This window comes from Phalacrocorax aristotelis, chromosome 3 (genome assembly GCF_949628215.1).
Source record: "Phalacrocorax aristotelis chromosome 3, bGulAri2.1, whole genome shotgun sequence".
In the NCBI taxonomy this organism is placed as follows: domain Eukaryota; kingdom Metazoa; phylum Chordata; class Aves; order Suliformes; family Phalacrocoracidae; genus Phalacrocorax; species Phalacrocorax aristotelis.
In genome coordinates this window covers 73,460,254-73,481,423 of record NC_134278.1, presented here as the reverse complement: position 1 = coordinate 73,481,423, position 21,170 = coordinate 73,460,254, and the positions used below count along the sequence as shown (strand labels likewise).

At 34.8% G+C, this 21,170-nt stretch overlaps 1 protein-coding gene across 1 annotated transcript in view; it reads left to right on the top strand.

Moving 5' to 3' along the window:
• Positions 1-21,170, top strand: part of ADGB (androglobin) — a 130,321-nt gene that overhangs the window by 37,395 nt on the left and 71,756 nt on the right. The window contains exons 8-13 of the mRNA XM_075087998.1: positions 692-903; positions 2,662-2,787; positions 8,718-8,812; positions 11,291-11,465; positions 12,250-12,340; positions 15,067-15,211. Of these exons, the coding sequence (XP_074944099.1) occupies positions 692-903; positions 2,662-2,787; positions 8,718-8,812; positions 11,291-11,465; positions 12,250-12,340; positions 15,067-15,211 (844 nt within the window). The remainder of the gene's footprint in view (positions 1-691; positions 904-2,661; positions 2,788-8,717; positions 8,813-11,290; positions 11,466-12,249; positions 12,341-15,066; positions 15,212-21,170) is intronic.

Here is a 21,170-nt window from a genome sequence, read left to right as displayed (position 1 = left end):
ACTTACTGCAAATATATTATATTCTGGAATAAGAAAATGTGAATATCACAGAGTCTTTGCAATGGTACTATGAGATGGCTTTAGCGCATCGTACAATCAATTATTTTATTTTTTTAAAAATAAAGGTTGCATGCAGTTAGCTTGCATGAAGCTTATTCATGGCCCTGAACTATTTTTAGATTATTTCTGGAATCACTGAGTTTCTGTGGAGAACCGGTATGGCTGCCACTGTCATGTCGTATCAAAAAGCTGTTGTAGCTGGTGGGATCAGTGGAAGAGGCATGGAACTACCTGTGCTGAAACAGTTAGGGAACCTAGTTTAGAAGTACCTTTGTGACAGTTTTTAATGTACAGAGCTGGAATCAAGTTATTATATGGTATAGTTGCAAAGTGGTCTGCAAATTTCCCTGCTGCAACTTTTATCTACTAAAAAGCTCTAGAATGGATGCTTTTTTACATGGTTTCCTAACCACCATCTCTTTCTTTATGGATCTGTCCATAGTCTGTCTCTTAACAAATTGGCTGATATACAAAATCAGGCAAGTGTGTTTTATTTACTAAAATAACCCAGTAACTTTTCTAGGAGTTGGACTGTCACTTGTAGAGTAGTGTTGTTTAAATGCAAATCACACTTTCTTTTCTTATTGCAAATATCATTATCATTGACATATACATGTGTTTGTTTTTAAAGGCCTGGATACTTGGACAAAATCTGGGGCTTTTTGAAAGAGATTGTGCCAGAATTCAAGTTGCCAAATAAGAAAACTCCAGAACTTGATATTCCTCAGTCAGATACAAAACCTAAAGAGATCAAAGTCTCAGAATTAAAAAACGAAGCTTCATCTGTGAATAAGCAGTCAGATAAACCTGAGAAAGCAGAGAAAGCTGAGAAAATTGGCAAAGGTCTGTAATTTTAGGTAGCATTATCTTTGTAGGCCAAGCATAAATGAAGTTAACACAACCTCTGGCTTCAAATTTATATGTCTTTGTTATACCGCATGCAACTCTGTGGCTTTGTTGTTATTTCACTGAACTTGTTGCAATGGTGTAAACCCAAAAAAGTTTGTTTTAACTGTAGATCTCATTATAAGCAGTACTAGTCTCTTATTTTATGAAAACAGTTTCATTTTATGGCAGAGATTTATTCAGCTCTGTGTCACAGCCATTTCTCTAAAGACTGGTTCCTTGCCAGAGGGATAACAATCAGAGGGGTTATAGTTTCCCCAAAAGCAACACTGCTCTGACCATCAATAAGTTATACATTTCATAATGGGTGTTACAAAGCGTGATTACCTACAGAGGGTTCTGACAAGTACATTCTAATGCCTACCTCCATTTTTATTTATAGCAACTTTTCTGTTTATGCTAGTAGGTATGGGTATTAGCTTTCTTCAAGGGCTGCTAATCCTATTTACATTTAAATGAAAAAACTTAGGTTTAGAAACTCATTTGTTCCACTATATTATTATTAAATGTTTATATAAGACTGAGTTTTCTTAGTTGCTGTTTTTAACTTGAAGGCATGGATGCAATTTCACAACATTTCTCATGTTTTTGAAAGGTACAAATCATATATTAAAATTTCTATTTCTTCCTAGATTTAAAAAAAAATCCCTGTCTTCCCCACTTCGAATCCCCCAAAATTAGTCCTAATGTCAAAAGAGTTATAAAAATACTAGACGAGACCTGGCTGAGGGGGTATTCTCTTTTCACAGGAATTCTTGCTATCATTTTATGACCCACTCACCTGCATAGTACGTATTTCAGAGTTTGGAATGGACATGCACAGGGATCCAGCCACTGGGAACAGCACTGTCCTTCATCCAACAGGGTCCTGTAATTTATTCCCAGAAAACTTTGTAAATTTAATGCTGCCTAAGACTTAGAAATTCTGTTAGCAACTGAAACAGCTAAGAATCAGGGAAGCATTGTGTTACGATACAGCTCTGTAATCTCTAACTCTGAGGCTATAAGCTGTGTTCTGATGCTCTACTAATATTTGGGAATTTTTTAACTGGAAATGAGTTTTCCTATAGTCTAAGTTCTAAGACTTGAAAGAAGGTTCTGACTGTGGGAGACTTTCTTCTTCCATGTGCATTGGAAATCTATGTCTCATCTATGTTAGATTATTTTGGAAATTACTGATGCATGGGACATGAATAAAATATTTGACACAATGCCAGGATTTCAGGAATTCTAAACATTATAGTAGAGACATGAGAGTTGTGCACTAACTGGAAGGTGGGACTGAAGCCTTCATAGAATCAGAGAATCATTAAGGCTGGAAAAGACTTGTAGGATCATCAAGTCCAACCATCAACCCAACACCACCATGCCTCCTAAACCATGCCCCGAAGTGTCGCATCTGCACGTTTTTTTGAACACCTCTAGGGATGGCGACTCTACCACCTCTCTGGGCAGGCTGTCCCTTCCTGCCCCTTCTCAGTAAATCTGCGTTTATGTCTTAAGAATTATTATTTTTAAAAAAACTGAATTACATTAGTTCTTTATTGTATCTCAACTCTTCTGACTGGAGTAGTTTGTGGTGTTTTTTTTTAATTTATCTAAAATGTCATTAAAGCATTTACACAGTATGAGACTTTATGACTGAAGGTTTGTGTCTGAAAAAGGAAAATACTTAATCTTTATTTTGCTTAATAGAAAAAGCAGAGCAGAGAGAAATTGGAAAGAAAAAAAGCAGAGAAGGAGAAAAAGAAAAAAAGTTAGCAGTTCAGTCTTCACAAATGTTGGCAGAAGCCCAACATTCTCTTCAGACCTTAGCTGAAAGTAAGTCCTATTCTTTTGAAGCTAAAAATACAAACAGGAGATATATGTAAAGCAAAGGGCTTTGCTTTTATTTGTTTTTGAACTTAGTTGGTGGGAGGTTAAATATACTAATTTGTTAAAAAATTACTGTTCTTTACAGGCTACATTACAGACTGAAGTCATTATAACCTATTGAAATCCTATAATTTATATTAGGAAAGGATTGCAGTAGTTTGTATTTGATGTCAAAATGTAAAGTAACACTATGCAGAATATTTGGAAGTTGCTGGCCAGTCATGTAGGACCAAGATTTGTTCTAGTGGTAAACTGTCTTTCTGTATTAAAAACAAAAGCTTCCTCTCTAATAATTTATTTGTTCAATATCTACTTTATTCAGTAAATTGTGATTGGAAAAAGCAGGAATGCTACTTTGTTGAAGGGCAGGGGGACAGGATGGCCAGAAATATTTATTAGAATTTAAGCCATAATCTAATTGTTTAATAAATTTGCTCCTTTTATCCTGGAAGTACATTTTAATGAATTTATTTTTTATATTGATACATTCATGATAACTTAAAAATTAAGTAAATTCTTGCTTTTCCATTTAAATGTCATTATTTTTAAAAAAACAAAATACAGTTTAAACAAGCCACAAGTAAATACTAATCATTCAACTAACCAGTCAATAAGAAATGTCATGCTTATTATATAAAAAGTTTTCATAAATGTACATTAAACTGATTTGCTTTTGTCATTGCTTATATTCGCAAACATGTAGCATTTCTGTATGGCTAGAAGAAGGAAACATTTATTAATTGGTATATTATCTAGTTGCAAATCAATGTAAGAATAAGGTAGAGCATCTTTCTTTGGGAAAATAACTACAAAGTAAAAATGTATAACAAGAATGAAAATCACTATGTAAATCGGATTCCTGCTTCTTGATTTAAATACTGATTAAAATTGGTGGTTTAAATAATTTTCATTTATATCAAACCAATATTGCTGTTTGTCATCAACAAATATATTCATTGAATACCTAGCTCAGATACTACTAAAAGAGTTAAACAGCAGTATGTTTTAAAATGGAACATAGTTTGCTTTAGTGGTAGTAGTTGTGGAGCAGGAAGTGAGGCATTTCCCATGAATATAAGGAATGTGCCCGGTACTCAAGGACGTTGTGGGGCAAACAAAGCAAAGGAGTAACAGAAGGATCCAGGTGATGAATTCTAGAAATTCTGCTAAATGAGTGAAAGAATATTAAATGTCATCAGGCAGTGTTTCCATATGAAAAAATACATTACATTTTGATCTGTGTTCTGCCATTTAAAGCAGTTTATGCTGTTTTCTGAAAGATAGTTAGTGGAATGTGAAGAGGTTCTTTAGAAAGATTATAAGTTCAGGGCTCAAATACGATGGTCAGAGAACTCTTTTATCCTAAATCTGAACCAGAAAAGAGATTTGAAAAAGACTAAGAGGTAAATATCTCACTAATAAACTTGATAAGAATTTAAATAGAAGTAAATGTGAATATTGTAAAGTCAGAGGCTGTAAGATATGAAGCAAATTCAAGATTACAAAGAAATAATAAAAAAAGGAGAACTACAATTTAAATAATACTGAATTAAAATGTATTTTTGTTGTGAGATTGTAGCCACAACAGAAAAAGCTTGCAGGCTTTGTGAGACAGATGGTCTGCAGAGAGTGATCCAGGACAGTAGAACCATTTTTGTGCATAAAGTACCATTTGACACTAGGGCTAGGTTCAAAGTCAGACTCCAGAAGTAGTTGAAAAAGTTTCTGAATTGTTCTTAGTGATTTTTTAACAGTGACTTTACTTAATGCAACAGCTTTTTTTTCCATTTTTATTTTTAATGTAAATTGCTTGAGAAGTATTTCTTTTCCAGCACTGTAAAAGTGCTTATTTCCCTACTAGAAGTTTTCACTCTACATATTGAGTGTGATGACTTTAAAGGAATTGTTCTTCTTTCTATGGTAAATATGAATTATTTCTAAAGAGGTATTTAACTTCTCTTGATATCATTTATATTTTACTTCTAAAATGGCAAAACTTTTTGTATTAATTACCTTGCATATTCATTACCTTGTTTAGTTTCAGAAACATTGACATACCAGTTACTTCTAAGTATTCATAAACTTCTCTTACAGGCTTTTGATTTCGTGTGGGTTATAATGTCGTGGTGGGTTGATGCTGTCTGGAAGCAAAGCTCCCCCAACCAGTCACTCACTCACTCGCCACCAGTGGGACAGGGCAGAGAATCAGGAGGACTGAACCTCTTTCCTGTACCCAACCTACTTGCTGGGGCAGCAGAGTGGGAGACAGCAGAATTTGATGCTATGTGAGCTCTGCTCAGCAATAGCTAACACATCGGTGTGTTACCAACACTGTTTTGGTCACATACCTAAAACACAGCACCATATGAGCTGCTCTGAAGAAAGCTAGCTCCATCCCAGCCAGACCCAGTACAAATGTATAAATACAGTTCCGAAACACTTGCGCACTCAGACCAATGCCTGCTGTATCCGGCAAATACAAGACGAGTTTCATGATCCTTTAAGCAGTGAACCTGTTTCTCTATTCATCCTATTGCGTGGATCCAGCAGAATAGTGAGCCCTTCACCTGATCAGCCAGTGCTCTTCCTGAGAGCAACCAGCTCTTTGGTCCGGTGGCTTATCAGCAAGCCAGTCCTTGGGAAGCTTTTATAGACAATTCACATGTGCCTATTGGCACGTTTTGGCACACAATCTGCACTTTCCCATTCCTCAGCCTTTTCTTCTTGTGACTGTTTCTCCTTTCATACCTAGGGAGTCCATTCATTCCATAAAGAGCTTTTGTGATGATCTGATATGAGCTACCTAGGCCCCTTGTTCCTATAAAGAGCCATCGCTCCACTTTCCATTTATGTTTCTAGACTAATGATTTTTGTAATAATTTCTGAACTGCTGGAAAGGGAATACTATTCCACTGGAGAGGGCACTAGCTGGGAATTTGGGAGTGTGTTCTACAAACCAGCCATTTATTTTTGCTAAGTCGCATTGTATCTTGATACCAGTTTTGTAATTAGAGAGAATAATATTTTCTATGTCACTATGTCACGAAAATGTTGGGAGATGATGATGATGATGATTATTATTATTATAATTATTATGTTTTAAAATTTCTGAAACCGTACGAGTAAATCTGTAATGTTAACCACCAGAGTCAATGAGATACATAACACATAACTATAAAGTTATTTTCATTTCCTTTTGTCGATTCAAAAGAATTTTAATTTCTAAGTAGGGAACAGAGCCTAATATTTTGTTCTGGTTTTTCAAATGCAGATTATCATCCTGCAATATTTATGTCAATTCTGAAAAGCACATAGGTCATTTTCCTGAAGGCTAAAAAATACCCTCCAATAGGCAAAGCTAATCCATGCCTAACACAAAAACAGAGGTTAATGTATGAGCTGCACACCTCATAAGAAGGATATTGAAAGCCAGCTGAGGTGTTCTGGAAAGTTAAATCTCAGCATCAGCTCATTTCACAAATAAATATTTAAGAGAAACTTTAAGATGTAGTGAGAAAATCTGTTGCAAGCCTTCCAAACCTATGATTAAACAAAAAAGGGTTAAGAATATTAACAACAACAATTTTTGCTGGAGATAGATAGATAGATAGATAGATAGATAGATAGATAGATAGATAGATAGATAGATAATTACTTGTATCAGTTCAAATGATACTTTCCCTTTCCCAGGGACTGAAACATTTATTCAGATTGTGTAGTACTCATTCTCTGTGGATGAATTTGCAAAGCCCCAAATATGAAACATAAGCAGCTACAAGGATTCAGGAATCTTTAACAAAGCACCACAGAATTCTTAAATCCACACTGATGAATATAAATAATAGGCTTTGCTGAATCTGTTTTGTTGTATCATATGTTATAACATTTTTCATCTAATAATAGAGTTTTATCATGGCTATTGGTTTTAACTAATTTCCCTAGGTTCTGAATTCACACAAATCAACATTACACTTGGTGGCAAATAATTTGCATACATCCTTCTCATTTTTGTACGGTGAAAAAAGATCAAATAATTTATTATATTTAAAAGATATTGCTGTAATGCACAAAATCTTTCTACTATTGTAATAGTGTTATACAAATGAATATCGTCTGCCTGGTTAATCATTTGCATGCTCTAATAATTTGTTCATTACTGTTTATTGTCTGGCCTGCAGACATTTCATTTCACAACCCATCTGGACTAAGTATGACAGTTTTACATTCTACCTGGTATTTGATTAAATACTTTTATTTCAAAAATACTTCTCACATGCACTGAGATCGGTGTGCCTTGTGGCATACAGTCTTCTGTAATGTGTAGTCCATCGTAGCTACTACTGCTGTATTTGTAACAGATCAGACATGTCAGCAGGGACTGGGATCAAACCTAGATTATAGCCTTGCTTTTGAATGAGCTGAAACCCACAGCTAACACAAGTGCTGTGATTAACACAGGAATCACAAGCATGTAGTGAGAAATACTAAGAATCCACTGGGAAGTAACTCTGACTTACTATTAGCTTATATTTAATTGAGTAATTGAATTTCTGGAAGAATATTTAAGAAGCAGAGATAATCTTACTGCATTAAGAAAAAAACACTGCATACCTTCTAAATAAATTGATTTTAAGTCTAATAAATTGTATTTTCCAGCAGATTGCCTGTTTTTCTTTTTCCTTTCTTTTCCTTTTTCTTTTCCTTTTCCTTTCTCTTTTTTCTTTGTATGCAGACAGCATTATTTTATTCCGTTTCACAGGAAACACCTATTAAAGCAACTTCCAGTTGAATACTTACTAAACATAGGAAGCAATTATCCTATATTTGAGGTGGAGCTGAAGGGAACGAAGACAAAACATTGTGATGAAAAGCAGGTGTCACAACCTGTGTACTGAAATCCTGTCTTCACATGCTTTCTTAGATGACTAAGGGAAAATAGAGAGAAATAGATATCCTTCTTTTTGAGCTGCCTTTTAGGTCAAACCACAGACCTATATTTCTAGTATTATGTTTTTTAGACTCTTAATTTCCCTTCAGCATGAGTGAGCTGGCTGTCAGCCAGACAGCCTTGGTTTCTCTTCATCATTCAGGAATCAATGATAGCTTCTTTCACAGATACAGGTATGAGATGATTGCATGGTTGACTAGTGCAACAGATTTCTAAGGACAGTAAAGTGAATGTGCCCCTGCTTTTATGCACTGCCTATGGCAGAATTACAGGAAAACAAAATTCCGTAAGGTGTGTGGGATGACAGCTATGGGGTCACCCCCTCACAACTTCTGAAGCAGCCATCGTTACCTCTATTTTTCCACCTCCTTGACAGAAGTAAGAGCAATAACCCTGGTTTATGAGCACTCTGTTACTCAGACTACTTTTCTCAATCTTCATATACATGGGCAGGAGTGGCCGTTTGATTCTTTTGCTGGCAAGATCAAATTTTTCTTTCCCTAGGGAGAAGCCTTTAGCGAGTACTGGCCAATGTGTATGTTTTTACTGTGTCTACACAGATGATGTGCATTGTGTTCTTCATGCTAGTATCTAGTACTTTTAAAGTTTGAAGAAAAATTTAAAAACCAAGGAGAGAGCTGTTGCATTACTAAGTTGTAGTTTCTGTTATTCATTTGTGTAAAAGAAGTAAAATATGCAAATGTTGCTGATGGTCTAAATAGGCAAGGATTAAAGCAATGTGTTTTTTCCAGGTATGGCTTCTCTTCTGAGTATTTTACGATGAGTCCTTGTTTTGAATTAAATAACAGGGTCAAACAAAGAAAAGAATAATAAAAATAAAGCAGAGAAAGCAGAATAATTTAGGGCGAGGTACAACACTTATTTACTGTTTACCCCATTCTAAAGCATGTTAATGTTTTCTCTTTAGAGTCTTCTGTGCTGACCCAGCCAGAAATGGCTGTGTATGCTGGCTGTATACCACTACATTTGTTTGAAGAGGATATTTTTTCATTACGGCAGATGGTAAGATTCTATGCTCCCAGGACAAGAAGGCATTACATATTTTATGATCAGGGTGTTTAATTTTGTATCAACTACATTGTAACAAAAACAATAAAATTAGTATAGTGAAACAGTCAGCAGGTAATGACTATCAGTTAAAGTTATGGTTTGGTACTTTGGTATTCTGATTATGCATTTTCCTGCCACAGCCCTGCTCATTTTTTACAGTTTTACTCCAGTTTCCTCAGGATCCCAGGAGAGGCTAGATGTGGACTAGAAAATGCATCATGATGAGATGCTTCTGAATGGAAAGACTAATTATTTTAAGGGCTACTTAAAAAACATGAATTTCCTTTTTTTTTCAGACTGCAGTTAATGACTTCTCTGATATATGTTTTCCGATACGTTGTTCCATAAGAAATAGCACGTTTATATGCATTTCCATCATTAGTGGTGTAACTGGTGAAAGCAGCTGGAGAAAATGTAGCAATTCATGCAGCTGGGGTAAAAACAATGCTTAAATTTCCACCTAGTCACTCACACTCTAAGAAAGCTATTTATAATGCCAGAACAGGCTTTCTTGAGTTGATTATTAATTAGATATAATTTTTTGTACATTTAAATCATATTTATCATAATTAGAACATTAACATTTAAGCTGCCTTCTCATAAAACTGATAGGCTTCATAAAATAATTTCCAGAAACAGTTTGCAGGTGTAATGCTTTACTGCTCTTAATTCTTGCACTATTTTCTTTTTAAAAATTGTGCTGTGTATTTTATGCTGTTCTGAAGACTAGCTTGTTCTCTGTGATTTTATCTTAATTTTTATTAATTTAAGGTCTCAGACACTACTGTCTCTTTGCTAATAATAATACTAGTTATCAAAAAGCAAACTGGAAACGGTGACATTGAGATGTATCTTTCCTGCTACCTAAGGCCTTGAGTCTCAAACTTGGCTTCAGTCTGTCAGAGTAGGGATATTACTGAAAAAGAGGCATGACAGGCCAAATAGGATGACACAGATGAATCTATATGTCTAAAACAGTATTGTATTAAAGACTGATAGAAAAATGGAGGTTGACAGAAATTAATATAGAAGTGTAGTGGGTTTCTTGTGGGCCTCAGTTAAAAAAGCCCATTTTCAAGCTTTCCTTGGGGGCTGAGAAGTACTATACCGATAGAAATAATTAGTTTGGAAGCATGGATTCATTGTTTGGGATAGGAGTAGCTCCCTAAATGTGGAGGATTTTGTCATTGACTGCAGTTGTGCCAGAATTTCCCTCCAGAATTTTTGCAGTATCCCTTTTCACTGTGCTTTCTGGTGTGTATCTCCTTGGATTGATGTGGCTTGAATTTAGTTGCCTTAAGTTTGCTCAGTTAAATGAAAAAAAATCAATATTCAAGTCATTCAAGTGTATTTCCTACTCAGCAGCTGACAGGCTCTCCTTTATGGTACCTAACTGGTCATCTTCAAAATCCTTTATGATCTCAGAGGTTTTAACTTGCATTTTTAAGTGTTTGAGTATGTGTGTTTCCAGTCACCACTCCTGTAATATATCTTTATAAATTCAGAGATCAAATGAGGCTGAAATATTGCTTGTGTACCTTAATGTGTTTAATTAGATCCTCTCCCTTTAAATAACCACAACTACATTCTTCTTTGCAGTTTGTATTATAGAACCTCAGGAACATTTGACAATGAGCAGGAGCAACCAGACACTTGCTGATGAACATGCTAAAGAAATAAGTTATGGGTGACCTATTTAGCAAGCAAAAGAAGGTGTATTTTTAAAATAAAAAGGGTGCACAAATCTTCTAAGAGAACTTTCAGTAGTGAAAAATGTTAAGTACTGGACCATTATTATTTTAATGCAAAGAGCACCACTCAATGTCCGCACCTAAAATTGCTCTTAAGTCTATTGCTAAGAGCTTTGGTATATAGGTTAACTGTATAATGTGTTTTCTAAATCAATCAGCAGATAAAAAGCTTAATTGTAATGATGTATTGCTTCAAAATGATATTACATTATGGAGATTTCACAAGTTATCTAAAAGACCAGTTGCTTTTAGAATTCTGCCTCATGAGTACTTCAGCATGAAGTAAGGATTTTTCCACAGAAAAAAAGTATTTTTAAATATGTTTATTTAAAACAAAATGTTGTCACTGTTTTCTTATATCTTCGTTCTGCTTCACTTACATGTTTTCTGTAGCACCTAAAAGAGTATAGTTATATAAATAAGTTGAAAGAAGTGATGAATCTATTATGAAAAGTAAAATATATATAAACACTTCTACGTATTCAGTTATACTTTTTCTGCTGAATATGAAATCCTAATTAGAATGGTTTTGGATAGCTTTGTCAGGTGAATGATTTTTGTTTCATTTGTTATCCAAGCCATTAGATGCTTTTCTGTGCATACTGTTCTTTTTTGAGAGAGGGATACGATGAGAAATGAAAGCTGACCTAGTCAGATTGTTTTTAATTGTGTTTTATAGGCTGATTCTTCAGAGAAGCTGAGGCAATATGGGCTTTCCCACATATACAGCCACCCTGTCCTGATTACCAGAACTAGGTCCTGTCCTCTGGTAGCACTGCCACAACCACCACCAGTTCCTCGTTGGAAGCTTTTCCGTCAGAAAAAGGAAACTGTTGTGACATCTGAACCTCAAGGTTTGTCTATGCAAACCTCCAAAATAAATTTGTAATTACTTTTTGATTATTATAAACATTTTCAGAGCCTTACTTATTATCTGTTAGCTTAATTTCAGTAGAACTTCCCTAAGGATTACTCTTTCCTCTCTTTTTTTTCCCCCATTTTGCATTACTTCCCCTTAGTCCTATTATTTCTTAAATGCTTTGAGAAGTGTCTTAGTTCATCTCTAAAAAAGCACTCTACTGGGGAAAATGAAGAGGGAGTGTTATCAAAGCAACACAGAAGCTCTCTGATGCAGAGCCATGAAAGCTTCTGAACACCTTTTAAACCTTTGAAGTATGTGACTAGTCCTGCTGCATCAACTCATAGTTTCAGGGGTAAACTTGTTCTAGGATTTGTCTATACTGCATAATAGAATGAAATGGATGATATGAGGTAGCTTGAATATGAAATTGTTACAGGCATGCTAACAAAATATACTGGGATCAGGAACAGAGCAAATTAGCAGAGACATAATGTGCTGCCACAGTTGTTCTGAGCTACCTCGGATAACCTTACATTTAAGTTAAGCACATTTTTAATACCTTGCAGGGAGTGTTAAGCACTTATTTTGCCATGATATGTCACCTAAACCCACCTGTAGTTGCTTTTTAACACTCAAGTGGAAGAAAATGTGAATCATATGTGATGATACTTGGAAAACAGGGTTATTTAGGGGCGATCAATTCCTTTTGGAAATTGTCAAAATTATGGTATTTAATATTTCTTATGAATGTGTATTTAACAAGTTGCTTTTTCCAGAGCCTGTGGTAAAGAAACCTGAAGAATATGTTGAGATTGCTAGCCTATTTTTGAATTACAAATTGAACCTTATCACAATACCCACAGACATGTAAGTATTCAATGTAGTTTCAGCCCTAACATCCTATTGTTAGTCCATTTCACTGTGAAAGTGCAATGGCTTATGTTTACTTGATCATGTAGTTTACTTTAGTTCATGAGTTTACTCAGTTCATGTAGTTTAAAGCATATCAGGATGAGTGCACTCTATTGTTTTACTGATCTCAATATCAGCAATATAACAGATAAAGCACTATACTAGATGCTTACAAAATATTAATGAACACCTACAAACTTCTGAACACCTTTATGTGACTAATCCCAAGAGTTTCTAATACCACAAACAGAGACATACACATGCAATTACACACATCCTCCTGGCATTCTGGGTTACAAGCACACCTTCTCTTTTGGGAGTGCAGGTTCTAATACTTGCACACACCTCCTATTGGAGATACAAGTTGGGATGTTCTAAGCTTTATATGCTGCTCCCTAAAACCTGCTAATCTACACGCTGGTGAGAAAGCCCTCGAGGAGGTCAGCATGCACACACCTGAGGGGTGGGTCCCTACTTATCACACCCTGTGTGGACAGTCCCCTAGGTGTATGCACACTTAGGGCATCTGACCCTGAAGGGCAGGGCGCTCTGTCAGGCAAAACCACTTTGCAACTTTCTCTGCTTGCTGGGCCCAAAGACATAGAATAGTCAATAGACCACTTCCACCAGAAAAAAATATTATTTGATATCATTCAAATTTTTCTTCAAACTACTGGTCTTTTTCACTTCTTGCACATAACAAGGAAGTTATTGATAGGGCAGTCAGTACTTTTGTGGGCGTCACATATCTGGCATGGAACAATTAATGTTTATGAATAAAACAGGCTGTTCTCTATTCATTATAGTTATTACAAGAAGCCTGAGAGTGCAGGTGATACAGCTCATGCTCAGAACACAACTTTGTATTAATGCCTTGTGTTAAATACTGTTTGGAAGTCATAAACCCTTGAAAACAGGGTGTCTTAGAGAAGACAGTTCAGGAATTGATGTATGCACCACTTCTAATTAATATTCAATATTCAGGATAATACTTGCTCGCTGACAAGAAAAGGAATACCATTAAGTGTATAAGGGCCTTAGTTTTTCTCCTATGACCCACTGCATGATACATTAGTGTCAGGCTTCCGCTTATGATATGGACATTCGGTAGACAACTGCTGGAATTATTAATCTCCTCTCTTTTATTCTGACTGAACTCCTGACGGAAGAAGCATTGGATGTATCACATAACAAGTGAGCACCAAAAAGTTTATGTTATTTCAGAGGATATTTCTTTTCTGAAGCCTGAGTCCAACAACAATTTGTAAATTGTTGGAGGTGTGTGCATTTTTTTAAGGTGTGTACACCTTTTGTTAAGTACATCTCTAAGTAAAGCAAATAAATTACATACTTGACAGTTTCTGCATTTTGATTATCTTGATTGAATGGATAGAAAACAAACCAGTTAGATTTGGTTCTTTTTTTGAACAGCAGTGTTTGTGCATGGGAGAAATGACCTGGGAATATCGTTTTGCTGACAGAGTTGCATTTTACTGGTTAAAAATACATTAAATTACTCATTGTTTGTTTTCAAATAGTAGGAGTAGAAATACATAAAAATGCTTTAAGCGATATCCATTAATAGGTTATTAAAATAATGAGAGAATAATAATAATTAAGATGTTGCAGTATTTTAGTGTTAACATATTTGATATTTTTTTTCATATTTAATAGATTGCTTCATGGTCAGCTTACCCCATTTTGTCAAGGACAGTTTATTTAATGTGCTAAGTTTCCATGACAATCGGCTAATTTAATCTCTTGTGATTTAATTAACAGGTAGAAACCAAAAATATATGGCAAGTATTAGCATTTCATTAAAGTAATATAGCTGCTGAAATAAGATGAGGGATTTAGATACACAATTGGGACTGAAACTGTTTTTAATCTCTTGCTTTTATTCTAATAAAATCTTTTGAAACATTGAAGGCAAAGATAATTGTGACTGTGGTACAACTAAAGAACTTGATATTTCATTATCTCAGTCCTTAAGAAGGGGGGTTGGATAACACATGCTTACATTTTTCTCTGTTCTTTATTGCTGCAATAACACTATTAGGTATTTATGTCAATTGGCATGTGTGCAACATTGTTTTCATCTTGTTCTCCTAGTTTGCTTAACAAGCAAGGAGTTATTTATATTTCCATCGGTTTTTACTTCTGCCTCCACTAAAGTCAGTGACAGAGCTTTCTTTTACTATAGCCAGAATAGGCCTTGCACAGGTTTCCTTGGTTATCGTGTTTTTGAGCTGCCTGGTAGCTATGGAGACCCATTTTGAGGGAAAAGACAAAAAACTATTCTTACACAAAACACTTTTTTTTTTGCCCTGCCTCTATTTAAGTAGTGCACATTATAAATGTTTTGTCTAGGGGCCATAGAAATTTATTCACTTCTGGCATTATTATCTAGTCTTCCTCAGCGGACTTGAGTTTTGGTTTTTTGGGAGTTAGTTAAGAAGGCAACAGTTCACATCTTTTGAGCATAGATATGTGTGTAGTGCCAAGCCAGTAATGATAAGGAATATATGTATATATAGATTTTGTGCTGCCCTATTAAGCTGTAAAAATAAAGGAGGCACAAATTATTTTGACAAAATTCTGTTAAGAATAGTAGTTGTGAAGACTGTCATTTGAAGGTAAATCTATGGTTTAAAGTCTTTGTGTTTGCTTTTACTATGTAGCCACTTTCCACAGTCTACCATCAAAAAAGGATTTCATTCCATATCCTGTCTCCCTCCTGTTACTGAAAGTGATGAAAATATAAGTGACAGTAATGTGGATGTGAATCAAAGTGGGAGACACTCAAATGCAGATGATTATTCTCAGGTAATAATTTTCCTAATTTTTTTAAAGTCGACCTAGTTTTATGTTCCAAAGGATAGTGAAAGGCAAAATAGAAAATACATAATACTAAATATAGGTTTTTAAAGACTTCTCAGTAAGCTCTTTTTTTCCCGTGGTATTTAAGTAATTTCCCTGCTCGTTGCACTTTACAGTTGTATTGATGTGTACTGGGTGGGAAAATACTTCCTCATAGTTTTCATTTTAACCTTATTTTTTTATGATTTATTCCTCAGATTTTAAAAGTCCCATTGCTGACACTATAAAGTATTTTGGTTTTGCTCTTTAAAATCAATTTAATCGGAGAGTCTTAAGAAGATAGTCGGGGGTCTTTATAAATAAACATTTACTTCATGTTACAATTAGTGTATTTCATCTACAGTGAAGGATGTACTTAGGCACGTGGCTACTTGAAAAATTTAAACTTTATAAACTCATGCCTTAAAAATGGCATCTTCATTTGGTTCTTAATTGAAATACTTCAGGCTAGATCTAGAAAAAGAGTTAAAGCTTTAATGCTGAGTTTGCCTGCTCTTAAATTTCAGAAGCTTTGCCTCCCCAGGGAATCCTCAGCTGTGAATTAGATGCTCAGGCTTCCTGAGTGGAATATTTTGTATGGACAAATAATTTGCAACATAGAGAAATAGAGACTCAAATATTCAAACAAACAGAGCTCCACTGAAGTTGTTTTATTTGCTCAACACCTACAAAAGAACCCAACTTGGCAGTGCCAATATCTCTTCAATTTCATCCTTATTGCAGCAAACACTGCTCATAAGAGCATCTGATAGCATTTCTCTTTCTGACTTTAAGAAAATTGAGGGGAAAAGCAGTCTAGGTAATACACAAATGATTTCAATAAATTTGTACACAAAATCTTGATCCAACTAAATAAACCAAATATACTTTGGGGAGGATGTAGTCTCAACTTGTAAATGTTTATGACAGTTCTCCCCTCTACTTTTATTTTCTATTCCAAGTATGGAATGAGTACTTACATATCTGTTACATTCAATATGATTACAATATAGAAAATAATTGAAATGAACCTATAAAATGTATTCATCCATAGTGCTGCATAAAGGAAAGACAGCAACAAAGTCCTTATCCACACAATCCTGTGGTAAGGACGACCCAATTATTTTAAAAAGTCTACTGGTTTTTTTCTGGGACAAATTGATAAATATACTTGAGGATAACTTTTGTGGTCTTTGGTTGATGTCTAGTGGCTGCCTGTAGGGTTACAAAATGTGTTTGAAGACCAAAGACATACTGTTAAGGATAATATTAGGTATCTTCATGAACAGTGAAAACATAACTTAATTTGGTAAATTTTCAAATAAAAGGAAAATAATTTCCTATGTAATTTTTGGAGCACCTATTTATATGTTTACTCTTCAGAGTATATTGTAATACCATTTTTGTATTTCAGATCTGAAACTCAGTTGTTTTAAGCTGTTCTATAGCTATTGTATGTATAGAAAATGTATATGTGTGGATATAGTTAATAGGTATTTATTAGTTTAAAATAAGGTATTTCTGTAGTGAAGAAGAATTCTTCGCAATAGAACATGTATTTAGCTGTTCTATATTAAACAATGATTTAATTAGTACTTCATGACCTTTTTAAAGTCTTTTTAATAACTGCAACTTAAGAAAATCATTACAAAAGTGGCAGGAGCAAAAGGAGCTGTAAGTATCATCTTACAATTTATAATAATTATTGGTTGCATGACTTCAGTCTCTCTAGCTATACAAATATAGATTTAGTTAGTTACAAATTAATAGACATTTATGTGATGGAAGCATAAAAGTAGTTTGGAATGTCACTTTGATTTTCCCCCCCTCATCCAAGTGTGTAAGAGCCATGTGATTGTAGAAAGCTGGTCTGTCGCAGTAGGACATGCAGTCAAGGAGACAAGGGCAAGTAAGAAAATATGAGAGAGACATTGATAAACCTGGAATGGTTGGAAGAAGACATGAGTGTGACTTACGCTGAGGGCAATCTGACTCAGACATGAAATGCAAGAAGTCATGAGCAGTTAATTGACTTACACATGAACCTTACTTTTGCCTCAGTTTAAATCTCATCTGAAAAATGCTATGCCTATTAATAGCTGCCATGTGTAAGTAGGATTTCATTTGTATGGATTGCAGAAGAAAATAATGTTTTTAACTTGCAGAACAATCTTCTTTAATTCACATATTAAATCTTTTAATCGACAAAATTATGTGGATACCTCTGGGAGATTCATTATGGGAGAGCTTTCTTTCCATAGTTATAAAACTTGAAATACAATATGCATCTATACTTTTTTTTTTTTAAATCAAGTAGTGATTAAAAAACAAACAGTGAAAGAGAAACTTTGATATCCCCAACTCACTACATTATGGCTAATTTGTAGGATTTTGTATTGTAGTATAACTGTGAATAACTTTGTCTCCATTTTAACCTGTGTGATTACTATTTAGGAGACATCTGCTTTAAAACCTTTGATATAGATTTGGTAAATCTTTGGAGTGCAGCAGTTTTATGCTTTAAGCTGACTGAAATTCAGTCAGCTGCTGTGCCAGATCCTTGGCAAGTTTAAATTGGCGTATTTCAATTCACTCCAATGAAAACTGTATGAAGTTACATCACTGAATATCTGATTCACTGTTCCTAAGGTCTGTTGTCACAGAAACAGTGACTAGTGATAAATGAAAGATAAAATTTTAGGAGCTGGATGTACCTTCTTTGAAGAATATCACGTTGAAAGATGGCATTATCTCTCCTGTACCCAAAGTACTCATGCTAAAGAATAGAAATTCCTTGTTACTGATTTTTCAAACTTTTTTCCCCTGAATTTCCCATTCCCTCTGATTTTACAGTTCTGAAAGCTTAGGAAAAAATTGTTTAAAATACCTATTTTTGATAGTTAAATTGATCTCGAATCACACTGTTATTATGAAAATACATTTTGTGAACTTTTCTATTCAAAAACTCCATAAAATAGGGCACAGTTCTTTAATGAAGAGGCTCGCTTTTATACTTCTTCAATAGGAAGGTAAGTAATTTATATGTGTAAGAAGCATTGAAATACATGTGAAAGTAGATTTTTTGATCCTTCCATTTAGTTGGAAAAAATTATTTATGGAATAATGGTTTCCTGAAGTAGAAGGTTTTCAGAATTTGATTTTTCACTTCATTTTTATTCCTTATCCTCTTTTGTGGACAGGAAAAAAAGCAAAAAGGTCATTGCATGTAAACTGCATAGCGTCTTGCAATTTTCTGAAATGGTAATTTTGGCAAACTCTTCTGAGAAGAAGATTATCCTGGAATAGTGTTTCCTTGTAGCTCTGCCATTCAAAAGCCTACTTGAATATCCTTCATTGTGATGAATTCTTTAATAAAAGTTATCTCCAGTTCCCTTGAGAAGAAAGCTCTTTTCCTTCTGTTTGAGGAAATGTTGAACAGTAACAAAGCAAGAAAAGTCTGATCCAAATATGTTTGTGATCAGAATTTGCAATGGCTACTAGATATTTTTATAGACTGACCTGACTGCTATATTCATAAATCTTAAGCAGAACGTTCTGATTTCCCTTTGCGGCTTCTTCAGTGTCAAGCTCCCTAGCAATGCAATGATACTTCCTAGAGCAGAAGGGTTAAAATGTCACCCTCTCCCAGTGACATAAACACTATACACTTGTTCTTTAATGTTCATGTTTACCTCATTTTTCGTACTTCAATGCATCCTTTATATATGTAAGCTCAGTCTTACCTTCTGCTTTACACTGATAGAAGTCTATTTAGTTTGCATGCTCTGTTGTGGCTTTTTTTCAGGTTCCCCATAAACTTTCCAGACTGTTGTGTTATAACAAGCTTTTTCCTCTCCTCATTCTAGTCCTTCTTATAATGTATTTCATAAGCCCAGTGAATTGATATTAGCAACAGGAGGGCTAGGTAGAAAATACAACATTCTATTTTCTTTACACATTTTATAGTTTTGAAAATTACTTCAATCTGCACAAAATGAAAATTCCCTGCTTATTTTTTCAGGGAAAAAAAAAGTATACATGAGATATGAAGCACATGAATTAGAAGAGAGACTTGAGCTCTCGATTTAGACATTTGCAGTATAGAGGATCTTTATGATGGTCCTGTAAATATCTACTTGCATATACAGAATGGGATAGCTCCGACATTAGAGACTGAATAAGAGAGAAGCCGAGTTGGTAATCCATTATTTTTAAACTATTCCTATACCTCAGTCTGTGCACAACTTTGCAGCTGTTTGTTCTTTTGTACTACTGCCTTTTTTCAAAAGGCACCTCTGTTACCTTCTCCCACATGACAGCTAAAACTAGAGCTGATATTCCAGTTAGTGAAAACAGTGACTCAGGAGTAGGCAAAAAAAGAATGTGTCCAAGTGACTATAGATGCAAAATGCTTTGATGATATAACTATCAGGTCAACACCAAACCTAGAAATTCAACACAGGGTTGGATCTTAAGAAACATTTTGGTCGTCTTTGTCATTTTGGAGTTAGATTTAAAATGGATTTTTAATCTTAAAATTTATGTATTTGAAGCTTTATTCCTTCACCTGAAATTATATCCAGAGAGTTTATTTGTGAAACAAAACTGGTGTTTTTTACAGAAAAACTGGTGCGAAAAGTTTTACCATGCATTATTTCTGCAATAGAAAAGGATACTGGTTTTACAAAAATGTCAGATTTTAAAAGATATTATTTGGTAGATTTGAATAAAATAACCACATAGCTAATGTTAGGAGGCTGAACAATACAAATGAATCCTTGAAAATAACAAGACAGCTGTAAATTTATGAATTAACACTATTTTTACAATTATGCATTAACAATTATAAAACATAATAGATGATAAATTAGGTTTTTAAGTTAACCAATGAATTTTCCTCACATTTTGTGTTCAGATTTCCCATTGATTGCAGGAAGAACAATAAGTAACTAAATTTTCCCTGAATCTAACTGTGTGCATCCTTTCATGTTCCAGGGCTGGATCCAAGTCTTTTTTTACTTCTTTCTTTACCAGATACTGTGGCAGCAGAGTTGACCTTTCAGACAATGTGTGTTCATTAAGGAGGAAAACGCCTTTAGTTTCTCTTTCTGTGCCAAAGTCTTAGTCGCTGTAGCTGAGGCAACAGCATAACAGAATGAGAACTTCCTTGACACTCCCAGTCGTCTTAGAATCAGTGAGGTTTAGGTAGACGGACACATCCCATACCATTAGAGAGACAGCTTTTGACTATGTTATGTTTGCACTCCAAAAAGTGAGTAAATGAGCCTATAGGAGACTCTACACAGCTGTAGTTAGATTGCTTTCACAGCTCAAACTGGCTTAAGTAACATTACTAAGCATGCAGATTTTCCAGGGTACGTTCTCCTTCTTTCCTAGAAATTCCATTGGAGCAGTTCTGAGGATTTTCTGTATCCCTCTAGGCCTTCCTGCTGCCAGCTGTTAATACCAACAAAGTAGCTCTATAGTAAGCTGCCACATGTCCATACTAGAAGCACTATGGACTAGAAGTCCATAAACAGTAAGTTTGGCAGAAAGTGCTAGAGTTGTGGTGCAAACATTACAGTCTCCAATGCTTGTACAGTAGACCTGATACTTTTTATACTTCGGACTTGCCCAGGGTTTCTGAGAAGAAACTTGATATATTGTACAGTTCACATGTACCTGTTTGGTAATCCCTGTGACTCCTACAAGAAATTTAGCAATATTGGAATCTTGCAAGTTGTAGACTTCATGCAGAAATATGACGGCTCTATGCATGCGTACTTCTGAAGTTACAGCTTAAAGGAGAGCAATAGCCCAGGTATTACTAGGGATTTTCCAGACCCAAATATTCAGTCATGAATGTCAATGTCATGTGACAAGTGATCACGTCTTGCCTTTTGCTTTGCACAATTGTATGCACAGG